Source organism: Oncorhynchus tshawytscha, linkage group LG05 (genome assembly GCF_018296145.1).
Source record: "Oncorhynchus tshawytscha isolate Ot180627B linkage group LG05, Otsh_v2.0, whole genome shotgun sequence".
Taxonomy (NCBI): domain Eukaryota; kingdom Metazoa; phylum Chordata; class Actinopteri; order Salmoniformes; family Salmonidae; genus Oncorhynchus; species Oncorhynchus tshawytscha.
The window spans coordinates 63,902,365-63,915,688 of record NC_056433.1 but is presented as its reverse complement, the minus strand read 5'-3'; the positions used below and the strand labels follow the sequence as shown (position 1 = coordinate 63,915,688).

Below are 13,324 nucleotides of genomic sequence, written 5' to 3'. Positions count from 1 at the left end.
CCCCATGCTTCACAGTAGGTATGGTGTTCTTTGGATGCAACTCAGCATTCCTGTCCTCCAAATACAACGAGTTGAGTTTTTACCAAAAAGTTATATTTTGGTTTCATCTGACCATATGACATTCTCCCAATCTTCTTCTGGGGGACATGTCTGGCACTGCAGGATTTGAGTCCCTGGCGACGTAGTGTGTTACTGATGGTAGGCTTTGTTACTTTGGTCCCAGCTCTCTGCAGGTCATTCACTAGGTCCCCCCGTGTGGTTCTGGGATTTTTGCTCACCGTTCTTGTGATCATTTTGACCCCACGGGGTGAGATCTTGCGTGGAGCCCCAGATCGAGGGAGATTATCAGTGGTCTTGTATGTCTTCCATTTCCTAATAATTGCTCCCACAGTTGATTTCTTCAAACCAAGCTGCTTACCTATTGCAGATTCAGTCTTCCCAGCCTGGTGCAGGTCTACAATGTTGTTTCTGGTGTCCTTTGACAGATCTTTGGTCTTGGCCATAGTGGAGTTTGGAGTGTGACTGTTTGAGGTTGTGGACAGGTGTCTTTTATACTGATAACAAGTTCAAACAGGTGCCATTAATACAGGTAATGAGTGGAGGACAGAGGAGCCTCTTAAAGAATAAGTTACAGGTCTGTGAGAGCCAGAAATCCTGCTTGTTTGTAGGTGACCAAATACTTATTTTCCACCATAATTTGCAAATGTATTCATTAAAAATCCTACAATGTGATTTTTTTTCTAATTTTGTCTGTCATAGTTGAAGTGTACTACCTATGATGAAAATTACAGGCCTCTCTCATCTTTTAAGTGGGAGAACTTGCACAATTTCTTTGCCCCACTGTAGATCTTAAACATTTTTTACCCACAACATACTTTACTGTTGTTTTTGCTCTCTACAATATTTGCCGAAGAATTTGGCTTAACCTACAAATGCCACCACAAGCCACCACCAGAGAGCATGTTTTCTCCACTCAGAAGAGAAATGCATTACACACAAATGCAAACTGAGCCGGCCAGGACAACCTAAAAACATGCCACTTTGATACAGCTCAAATCGAAAGCGACTTTTTTGTGGCAGGTTCTCGGGGAATTTACGCAGCAGGTTAAGATAATTAACGTAGCAGTTCAGGATAATTAGGTTAAGGTCAGGAAAAGGGCTAGGGTTAGCAATAATCTAGATGGTCTAAACCTGTTTAAAGTCTTAATTAAATTTGGAAGACAAAACTTATATAAATCTGTTATTTGAATACCCTATTCTTAATCAAAGTGTGATAAATATTCACAGACTGGCCTTTTAGATATTTGAAAATGTGGCAATACAGTACATCCATGTTGAAATCATCAAGGTTATTTGGTTACGCCTAGTTCATTTGCTACTTTTCTTTTCGCCATATTCTGAGATTGACTGCTACTATCATCCCGCAAAAAAACAACAAAAAAAGTTTATGACAGGCATTAGCCTACTTTCTACCTAGTGCCAACAAAGTTGTAAAAACCCATGCCAGAGTAGTAATATTCCATCATACACTAATCATTTGATGTTGCCTGGTCTACATTCACTGCAGATGCTCTGGTAAGATCACTCACTCACTGTCAGAGCGCCCCTTTTGCCACGGACTTTGAACAGTCAGGGTCCAGCGTGTTTTGTGCTTTATAAGCAGGTTGCGGTACCCAGGTAGCTCAGGTGAAGGACTCCTGCAAAAGCCTCCACTGCAGGTGTGTATTACCACTCTTCATACTGCAATACACCATACATTACAAACAAGACTCATTCAGGTAATATCACAACAAAATAAAACTACAACAAACAAACAAGGATATGTTAGGAATTGTTACCTATAGCTGTATTTGCTTATAACCTCTAAATGATTATTATTATTATTGTTGGCATGCAGCTACACACAATGTGGAGCCAATGACTGGTCGAGCTTGTTTTCAGGAGTGCTACCTTCTGCTGTTTAACCTTGCTTTCTTTTTTTGTCAAATGTTGCAAAGATAACGATGATATAACTATTATTGTTATTATTAGAATAATAGGTATTCATTGTATTAGTTATAGCCTAGTAATAGGCATAGTATGCCTCTGTTGTACACTATTTTTGTTTGAGATAACTCATTTTGAACCTTGGAAAATCTGAGCTTAGAGAGCTTTTCTGATTCAACTTGTTGTATGGTTTCTTGAGGATTGTAGGCCCCTACCATACAGTCATATTTGTATTTCTCTGTCGATTTTATCAATGTGGATGTGAAAAAGCAACATCACCATGAGTTATTCCCATGGAATAAGTTTCCATAATTTAAAGGAGAAATTCTCATATTTGGAAACATCTTGTGACAGACACAAGATTGCTTGGCTATGCGCTGGAGGATACAAAAATATAACATATTTAGGAACTATCAAATAGAGGTGTCTCAATATAAAAGGACTGTGTATTTGTTTCCTCTGAGAGAGAAAAAGATTTAAAAAGTGAACCGTTACTGGCTTTTCACATTTAAATGTTTTTCTTTCCAAACTGTTTAGCCTTACTCCAATATACCTTGAGGTTTGCTACATGATCTTCATGGTTTACCGCAAAGTAAGTTATTTTTTCCTATAGGGCAATGCCTCTTCATCCAGAATTTAGAGATACTCCGTCTCCCACTCTTGGTATGTACAGTAGGCTACGCTTTACTATCTATGAAGTCCATACCTCACCACCAGGCAGCATCACCACACACAGAGGCAACCTCCACTCACAATTATCCTAATCTCACAGATGATGCTGGTAAGGCACCTAAAGACTCAGTCGTCCTGTCGGCATATTCTACCATGGACCTGGTGGACAAGGACCTGGATGAGGATGACCCCTGGAACCTCCCTGAACTGCAGGACACTGGACTCAAGTGGTCAGGTGAGATAGAGTGTGGTTGCATCTGAAATTGTACCTCATTCCCAAAAAAGTACCTTTGACCACTGGGCGCTCAATACAGTGTGCAATACAGTGCCTTGCAAAAGTATTCATCCCCCTTGGCGTTTTTCCTATTTTGTTGCATTACAACCTGTAGTTTACATCGATTTTTTATTTGGATTTCATGTAATGGACATACACAAAATAGTCCAAATTGGTGAAGAGAAATGAAAAAGAATTACTTGTTTTAAAAAAATCTAAAAAATACAAAACGGAAAAGTGGTATATGCATATGTATACACCCCCTTTGTCATGAAGCCCCTAAATAAGATCTGGTGCAACCAATTACCTTCAGAAGTCACATAATAAGTCCACCTGTGTGCAATCTAAGTGTCACATGATCTGTCACATGATCTCAGTATATATACACCTGTTCTGAAAGGCTCCAGAGTCTGCCACACCACTAATCAAGCGGCACCACCAAGCAAGTGACACAATGAAGCCCAAGGAGCTCTCCAACCAGATCAGGGACACAGTTGTGGAGAAGTACTGATCAGGGTTTTGTTATAAAAAAATATCAGAAACTTTGAACTTCCCAAGGAGCACCATTAAATCCATTATAAAAAAATTGAAAGAATATGTTACCACAACAAACCTGCCAAGAGAGGGTCGCCCACCAAATCTCCTGGAACAGGCAAGGAGGGCATTAATCAGAGGCAACAAAGAGACCAAAGATAACCCTGAAGGAGCTGCAAAGTTCCACAGCTGAGATTGGAGAATCTGTCCATAGGACCACTTTAAGCTGTACACTCCACAGAGCTGGGCTTTACCGAAGAGTAGCCAGAAGAAAAGCCATTGCTTAAAGAAAAAAATTAGCGAACACATTTGGTGTTCGCCAAAAGGCATGTGGGAGACTCCCCAAACATATGGAAGGAGGTACTCTCGTCAGATGGCCATCATGGAAAACGCTATGTCTGGCACAAACCCAACACCTCTCATCACCCCGAGAACAGCATCCCCACAGTGAAGCATGGTGGTGGCAGCATCATGCTGCGGGGATGTTTTTCATCGGCAGGAACTGGGAAACTGGTCAGAATTGAAAGAATGATGGATGGCGCTAAATACAGGGAAATTCTTGAGGGGAACCTGTTTCAGTCTTCTAGAGATTTGAGACTGGGACGAAGGACCTTCCAGCAGGAGGGTGAACCACCATCCCAATGACACTAAGCATACTGCTAAAGCAACACTTGAGTGGCTTAAGGGGAAACATTTAAGTTTCTTGGAATGGCCTAGTCAAAGCCCAGACCTCAATCCAATTGAGAACCTGTGGCATGAAACCTACAGCTACAATTGCTGCAACAGGTGGCTCTACAGAGTATTGACTTTTTTTGGGGGGGGATAGTTATGCACACTCTAGTTTTCTATTTTTTTAATCTTATTTCTTGTTTGTTTCACAATAAAAAATACTATGCATCTACACATGCTGTGTATATCAAATGATACAACCCCCCCAAAAAATGAATTTTAATTCCAGGTTGTAAGGCAACAAAATAGGAAAAATGCCAATCACGGGGATGAAAATCAATGTTGAAGTGAGAACCTGTGTGACTACACCAACAAAAATGCAGTCACTTTTTGGAAACAGAGTTGGATGCCAAAGGGAAGGTTATGCGGGTTCTGACTTCCATCGTCAAGTTTATTCTGCTGGTTGGATTTCTCTACATGTTCGTCTGCTCTCTGGACGTCCTGAGCTCTGCTTTCCAGCTAGTTGGAGGTAACATTAAACCCGCTCTCTCTCTCTGTCAGTGCAGACAAAATGAATTCAACCCAACCCAATCATATAATATACAGTCATAATCAAATTAAAGTAATTAAAAGTGAATCTTTGTTGTCAACCAGGTCCTGATAAGGGACCTATTGTCCATACTTATGTTTTAGCTCTGCTCATTTAATGATACTCTCATACTTTCATGTTGATGACATTACACAATATTATTCACAATTACAACTGTCCTCTTATTCTGTTTCTAAATATCATAAAATTGGCTGTTTATGGATATCAAAGCATTTATGGGATGTTTTCATGATGAATTTGGCTGTGTGTCACTGTGTATCCATAGGTAAGGCAGCCGGGGACATCTTCCAAGACAATGCGGTGCTGTCCAACCCTGTGGCTGGCCTGGTGATTGGAGTGCTGGTCACAGTGTTAGTCCAGAGTTCTAGCACGTCCTCCTCTATTGTGGTCAGCATGGTGTCTTCTGGATGTGAGTATACACACACATACAAGTACACATGGGACACATACACACATGCACACATAGACATTCACGCATGTACAGGATGCACATACACACACAAACAGATAGCCTAGCGGTTAAGAGTGTTAGGCCAGTAAACCAAAGGTTGCTAGTTTGAATCCCCAAGCCAACTAGGTGAAAAATCTGTATGTGTCCTTGTGCAAGGCACTAAACACAAATTGCTCCTATAAGTTGCTCTGGATAAATACGCATCTGTATACATAACTACATGATCAAAGCCAAGTGATTGATTATTGTCTCATATAAACCTAAAGTGATTGTATCTTCATTGAAGTGCTGGAGGTCCAGTCTGCTGTGCCTGTCATTATGGGAGCCAACATTGGAACCTCAGTCACCAACACTATCGTGGCGATGATGCAGGCAGGAGACAGAAATGAGTTCCGCAGGTACATCTGACTGGATCACTTTCTAAGCAGCCTAAATTGATAGAAGTTTACTTCACCATTTTGGACTATAAAAAATCATTCTAATTTGTTCCTTGGTAACAAGCAGAATTGTATCATGCTGGATAAATAGTGAGATGTCGATCCTGGTGTTATTTCTTCCAGGGCGTTTGCTGGTGCCACGGTGCATGACTTCTTTAACTGGCTGTCTGTGCTGATCCTGCTGCCGCTGGAGGCAGCCACTGGTGTCCTGTATAAACTCACCAAGATTGTCATCGACTCCTTTAACATCCAGGGGGGTGACAATGCCCCTGACCTGCTAAACGTCATCACTGACCCCCTCACCAGTGCCATCATAGAGGTAGGAGCAGCATTTCACCATCATGAAGCATCTTGTTAATCACAATATAAAATGCTATTCTGGATGATGTCATCTGGTGTACATCATGGGATGTTAACTAACTATGAGCAAGCAAAGGATAGTACTTTTGCTCCTGCCCAGACATTGCAGACATCAACCAATGGTTGCCTGCAATGTCATCGACTGTGTCATCGACTGACCGATTGCTACAACATAGGTGGTCCTGTGTGGCTCATTCGGTAGTGCATGGCGCTTACAACAGCAAATCTTGTCGGTTTGATTCCCGCTGGGGCCACCCATATCTAAAATGTATGCATGCATGATTGTAAGTTGCTATGGATAAAAGTGTCTGCTAAATGGCATTTATTATTATCACATGAGTGTCCCTAATGCACCTGACAAAATGAAAACAGGTTTTTAGAAGTTTTCGCAAATGTATAAACAATTTAAAACAGAAATCTAGTTTTTTTTATTTACATAAGTATTCAGACCCTTTGCTATGAGACTCGAAATTGAGCTCAGGTGCATCCTGTTTCCATTGATCATCCTTGAGATGTTTCTACAACTTCATTGGAGTCCACATGTGGTAAATTCAATTGATTAGACATGATTTGGAAAGGCACACACCTGTCTATATAAGGTCCCACAGTTGACAGTGCATGTCAGAGCAAAAACCAAGCAATGAGGTCGAAGGAATTGTCCGTAAAGCTCCGAGACAGGAAAGTGTCGAGGCACAGATCTAGGATACCAAAACATTTCTGCAGTATTGATGGTCCCCAAGAACACAGTGGCCTCCATCATTCTTAAATGGAAGAAGTTTGGAACCACAAAGACTCTTCCTAGAGCTGGCCGCCTGGCCAAACTGAGAAATCGGGGGAGAAGGGCCTTGGTCAGGGAGTTGACTATGAACCCGATGGTCACTCAGAGTTCCTCTGTGGAGATGGGAGAAACTTCCAGAAGGACAACCATCTCTGCAGCTTTCCACCAATCAGGCCTTTATAGTAGAGTGGCCAGGCAGAAGCCACTCCTCAGTAAAAGGCACATGACAGTCCACTTGGAGTTTGCCAAAAGGCACCTAAAGACTGTCAGACCATGAGAATCAAGATTTTCTGGTCTGATGAAACCAATATTGAACTCTTTGGCCTGAATGCCAACCGTCACTTGTAGAGGAAACCTGGCACCATCACTGTGGTGGTGGCAGCATAATGCTGTGGGGATGTTTTTCAGCGGCAGGGACTGGGAGACTAGTCAGGATTGAGGGAAATTTGAACTGAGCAAAGTACAGAGAGATCCTTGATGAAAACCTGCTCCAAAGCGCTGAGGACCTCAGACTGGGGCGAAGGTTCACCATCCAACAGGACAACGAGCCTAAGCACACAGCCAAGACATCGCAGGAGTGGCTTCGGGACAAGTCTCTGAATATCCTTGAGTGGCCCAGTCAGAGCCCGGACTTGAACCCAATCGAACATCTCTGGAGAGACCTGAAAATAGCTGTGCAGTAACGCTCCCCACCCAACCTGACAGAGCTTGAGAGGATCTGCAGAGAATAATGGGAGAAACTCCCCAAATATAGTTGTGCCAAGCTTGTAGCGTCATACCTAAGAAGACTCAAGGCTGTAATCACTACCAAAGGTGCTTCAATAAAGTACTGAGTAAAGGGTCTGAATACTTATGTAGGTAGATGTTATATTTCAGTTTTTTAAATTTTTTGATAAATCAGCAAAAATCCTGTTTTTGCTTCATTATTAGGGGGTATTGTGTGTAGATTGATGAGGAAATATTTGTTTTAATACATTTTAGAATAAGACTGTAACGTAACAAAATGTGTAAAAGGGGTCAAGGGGTCTGAATACTTTCCAAAGGCTAGCAAGACACCTATACAACCCTGAAACATATTTGAAACATCAGCTTAATGTTACATTTGAGTTGATAGAGAACTTTAGTAGGCAAAAATAAAATGATATACAACTGAACAGAAGCCTTTCTTTTCCTCTAGCTGGATAAAACGGTCATCAGTGACATTGCCACGGGTGACCCAGCAGCCAGAAACAAGAGTCTGATCAAAATCTGGTGCAAAACAGAGAAAATCACGGTAAATCACGGGATTATTCATCAGATAGTCAAACAATGGGTTATTATTGACCAAGTTTGTGATGATTGATGATGAAGACTTTTCCAACAGTAAGAAAACAAGATAAATCTGTAGTATAGCTGGGAGTGTTATCTCTTAAGCCCTCTGTCGCAGGGTTAATGTTTGACAGCTTTTAGCTTGGCCAGAGTGATTCTACTTATAAGGACCAGTGCTTTATTGCCACTATATCATGATGAAGGTGGTATTTTTCAAGGCCCAGTGCAGTCAAAAACGTGATTTCCTGTGTTTTTATATTATATTTTACACTATGAGTTTGGAATAATACTGTGAAATTGTGAAAATTATTATAATGCCCTTTTAGTGTGTGCGCTGTTAGAAAAGACCGCCTGAAATGTCAGCCTATTTTGGTGTCAGCCTGTTTTGACATGCCTTGTGACATCACCAGGTGGTAAATCAGTTAATAGACCAATAAGAGAGTTCCAAACCTCTCTGCGAAAAACAGTACATTTTCAGTTTTCCCCTCCCAACTCAGACCACTCCCAGACAGTCCTATCAAAATTCCAGCTTGAATTAGCTCTTTGCTAAGAAGCTATTTTGTTTCTTTTTGACCATTTGATTGGTAAACAATTACAGTAAAATACTTAACTGTTACCCAGAAAGGATTTGATATTGAGGTAAAAACGGCTGTGTTGGACCTTTAATAAAAAGCCCTTTCTTTACTAGTCAATGTGGATGTTATTGTTTCCATAGGTTTTGATTACAATGATTATGCACTGTGCATTTTATCTGTATTGGCGAAAAAACTTGTATTATTCTTTTTTAGACTCTTTTAAATATAACAGTTCCCTCAGCTGCCAACTGCACGACCGGCGTCCCCTGTTGGGAGGAAGGCAACAAGACATGGACGCAGATAAATGTTACTGAGACGATCAATCTAGAGAGATGTAAGTACAGTCCAATCACTGTGCCATGATCCCATAAAAGGCCTATACAGAGCCATTTGGATTACCTGATACGCTCAGCCAAACATCTGTGAAACCAGAGAACAACCCCCCCACCACCACCACCTGTCACAAGGACAATGACTTCCATTCAGTCGATTTAGTGACTCATCACATACCCTCCCCTCACCTCTTCTACCTGCTCAAATACCCTCCCCTCACCCCCTCTACCCGCTTAAATGTCCCATTCATTCTGGCCAGCTGAAGCCCAAGGCCGATCGACGGGCCAGCACTCCACACAGCCAAACAAAATTAATACCTGTATGCTTGGAAAATCAGCCAATCAAAATAAGGGAAAGGGTCATCACTCATTTTGGCTTGGATCAGATCCAGTTGTAAAGTAACCCATTACTTTGGGTCACCAGACATGTCAGGGCTAAGTGTAGAAGCTATGGGGGAAAAAACATGTTGACTGTTGAAGTAACATTCTTCCTTCCTATCCTTTCCATCAGATCGGTGGAAGTCCTGTCAGGACAGAAAAATGACCTTATCACTAATCTCAACAAAATAATTACCTTCTCTCTAATCTTTCAGTTTTATCCCACCCTTGTCTCAGGTATATACTTAATAACATTTGGCATCTTCCCATGCAGGTAACCATATCTTTGCCTATGCTAACCTGCCTGACCTGGCTGTGGGCCTCATCCTGCTGGCCCTGTCCCTGCTCATCCTCTGTACCTGCCTCATCCTCATCGTCAAGCTGCTCAACTCCATGCTCAAGGGACAGGTGGCCGTGGTCATCAAAAAGGTGCTCAACACAGGTGAGAAGACATTGGCTATCTTCCCAATCTACGCAGAACGCTGGTAGAACATACACCCTGTTTGATAACACAGGATTAGCCACTCTGCAGATTGAAGGTCACATCAGGTGCTCTGGTACTGTTACATGACTATCCTGTGATTCTTATGGTCACTTAGATGTTCATGTTGAAAGTAATCCTAAAATTCACTTTGATGTTTATGTCGAAAGTAATCCTAAAATTCACTTTGATGTTTATGTTGAAAGTAATCCTAAAATTCACTTTGATGTTTATGTTGAAAGTAATCCTAAAATGCACTTTGATGTTTGTTGAAAGTAATCCTAAAATTCACTTTGATGTTTATGTTGAAAGTAATCCTAAAATTCACTTTGATGTTTATGTTGAAAGTAATCCTAAAATTCACTTTGATGTTTATGTTGAAAGTTATCCTAAAATTCACTTTGATGTTTATGTTGAAAGTAATCCTAAAATTCACTTTGATGTTGAAGGGGTCATAATACAGTCAAAGTGACCTTAAGGTTATGGTCTCCAAGCTTTTTAACTTTTATTTAACTAGGCAAGTCAGTTAAGAACAAATTCTTATTTACAAGGACGGCCTACCCCGGCAAAACCCTAACCCGGATGACGCTGTGCCAATTGTGCGCCACCCTATGGGACGCCCAATCACAGCCGGTTGTGATACAGCCTGGAATCGAACCAGGGTCTGTAGTGAGATGCACTGAGATGCAGTGCTTTAGACCGCTGCGCCACTCGGGAGCCCATGCCTAACCTGCTCTGTCTTGTCTGTTCAGACTTCCCCTTCCCCTTCGGCTGGGTCACTGGTTACATTGCCATCCTGGTCGGAGCAGGAATGACCTTCATCGTTCAGAGCAGCTCTGTCTTCACCTCTGCAATCACGCCCCTTGTTGGTGAGTAGTTAGGCATATTTGTTTAGCGTCTATCTATCCATTTACCTTTAGCTGGCTCCTATGGCATCCAAACCTACTGGTACACTCAAGTATTCTTTCAGTATCATGTAACCCTGCTTGTATTATTTTTCTCTGGCCCATGTCTTATTCCTTCTCTCTATCGTCCAACAGGTATTGGTGTTATTAGCCTTGAGAGAGCCTATCCCCTGACATTGGGCTCTAATATCGGCACAACTACCACTGCTATTCTTGCTGCTATGGCTGCTCCCGGGGAAACCCTGGCCAACTCACTGCAGGTTTGTTGTAGTAATCATTTATTTTTATGGCGGTGTCATATTGCTCTCTGTCCACTCTGTCTCTCTATACATCAGTGTTATTGAAGTCTCACTCACCCTGTTTGCATCTCCTCTGCAGATTGCACTGTGCCATTTCTTCTTCAACATAGCGGGGATCCTGCTGTGGTATCCTATCCCCTTCACTCGGATCCCCATCCGCTTGGCCAGAGCCCTGGGGAACCGCACAGCCAACTACCGCTGGTTCGCAGCGATCTACCTCCTCCTCTGCTTCTTCCTCATGCCCCTAACCATCCTGGGGCTCTCCCTGGCCGGCTGGCAGGCCCTGGTGGGGGTGGCCGTGCCCATCGTTGTCCTGGCCATCTTCATCATCATCGTCAACCTGATGCAGACGCGTTGTCCTCGGTACCTGCCCAGCAGGCTCCGGAACTGGGACTTCTTGCCCCGCCCCCTGCACTCCATGGCCCCCTGGGATGGAGTGGTTATGTCTGGCATGGCCTTCTGCGGCACCCGCTGCTGCTGCTGCTGTAAGTGCTGCCAGAAGACTGAGGATGAAGAGAAGGGTGGTAAGGAGAGGAAGAAGAGTCAAGAGATGTATGACAACCCAGCCCTAACCAGAGACGATGAGCCACTAGAAGCTCCCAAGGAAACTGTGAAAGCTACACAGCTCTGACACAGTTATGAATTCACTGTAACATATCTGTAAGACATATATAACCTATTTGTAACATATATGTAATCCTCCACATTTGCTCAGGCTTTATGGAGTTAACCGGTCTCTGTTTAGGTGATACTGTATCATAAAGTGGTGAAGGCCTGAACACAGCAACTGTACTTCTTGTAGGAGAACATCACCATATATAGCTAAAACCACTCCATGGAATCATACAGACTCATTATGTACATCCGTCATATATTTTTGATCATGTTTATTGAATGTATCATTTCAACTTTCATGATAAAATAGAATGGGATAAACATGCACTTTAAAAAATGTTTTTATTAATGCATCACTGACTATTTAAAAATGTTTTACCTTTTGATATTTGTAAATAATACAAATTGTTAGTTGTAAACAGAATGTTGTGATATATTTCCAATTAGTGTAATGTTCCTATTTGATCATTTACTGTATTGCATTGTGTATTGTATCATGACTGACTGTAATTTTACATTCTGTCGGACTGAATACATGTTGGTATTTGTTTTATATGGGTTTCACAGTATTGTCTCTCATCAATAAATATTAGAAACCAATGCATCAGTTTGTGTCATGCTTATAGGTAAACAACTGAAAGGTTATTTGCATGGCTGAGCTTTGTATTATGATATATTTTATGTTGTAGATTTCAAAATGCCTGGTCATGTGGTTGATAATGCATAACTGTCAGCTAATGGGTAGATATAACTGTAACATAACTGTAAGCTAACAGTAGACTGGTTACACCGGGTGAGTTGTGCTCCAATGCTGTAGCTGGTTTTTGGGAGGTTGAATCAGTGTGTACTACTGATAGTAGTAAGTGAAATGTATCAGATGTGCCTTTGGACAGTAGCTATCTGGGCAGAACCTTTCCTTGGTCAGGAGTGAAGGCCAACATCCTGCTGGCCCATAGAGACCAGCAGGTACACTGTGCGCATGCTGCATCACCTCCTGCCACGCATTTGCATGTCCTGCCCTATAGTTCACCTGGGAGACCACCCCTGCTCAAGCCAAGGTGCACTTCATGAGTAGAACTCTGAATACGGTGATAGTACTTTATAGTTAACTACAGTGTCTACATCAATTGGCACAAATGGCAGCAAATCAGAAAACCAAATACAAGGTTATCATTGCTATGATTTCTCAAATATTGATTCATACATTACCAATTCAATCTATTCTTTCAGACTGAGTAATGTTATAGTAATTAAAGAAAATATGCAGGTAGAGAAAGTTCTGGAACTGGTGATAACCTTGGATAGATAGTTGAATACTCAGCTGTTTCAAATAAATGTTGGTCTTTATTTTCTGAAAGGACAGTTTATAGACTATGGTATAATGCATGGCTGAGACCACGCATCAACTCAATCTCTGTATGTCCTGGATGTTGACAAAGTCAAAAAGTCTCCATGAAAAAAAAAAACAACCCATAAATGATTATAAAGGTTGCCCTTGGGAAACATTTCTATTAAATGAGTTTGACTAAACAGAACAGTATTACAAAGTACAACGTGACAGCAGTTAAACTGTCACATTTATTACATTTGGCCACAGTGTTTGTTGTTGCATAAGGTAATATCAATCGTCATATAATGATTAAATAACTGCATATTAATG

General features: G+C 41.6%; 1 protein-coding gene across 1 annotated transcript; it reads left to right on the top strand.

Moving 5' to 3' along the window:
• Nucleotides 1-1,627: 1,627 nt before the first annotated feature.
• LOC112251102 (sodium-dependent phosphate transport protein 2B-like) lies at nt 1,628-12,264 on the top strand. Its single transcript, XM_024421804.2, has 13 exons — nt 1,628-1,718; nt 2,600-2,649; nt 2,759-2,893; nt 4,536-4,664; nt 5,011-5,154; nt 5,483-5,594; nt 5,757-5,952; nt 7,949-8,044; nt 8,868-8,988; nt 9,639-9,806; nt 10,598-10,714; nt 10,886-11,010; nt 11,129-12,264. The coding sequence occupies exons 2-13, from the start codon at nt 2,604-2,606 to the stop codon at nt 11,678-11,680; spliced, it is 1,941 nt and encodes a 646-aa protein (XP_024277572.1). The 5' UTR covers nt 1,628-1,718; nt 2,600-2,603; the 3' UTR covers nt 11,681-12,264.
• The last annotated feature ends 1,060 nt before the right edge of the window (nt 12,265-13,324 follow it).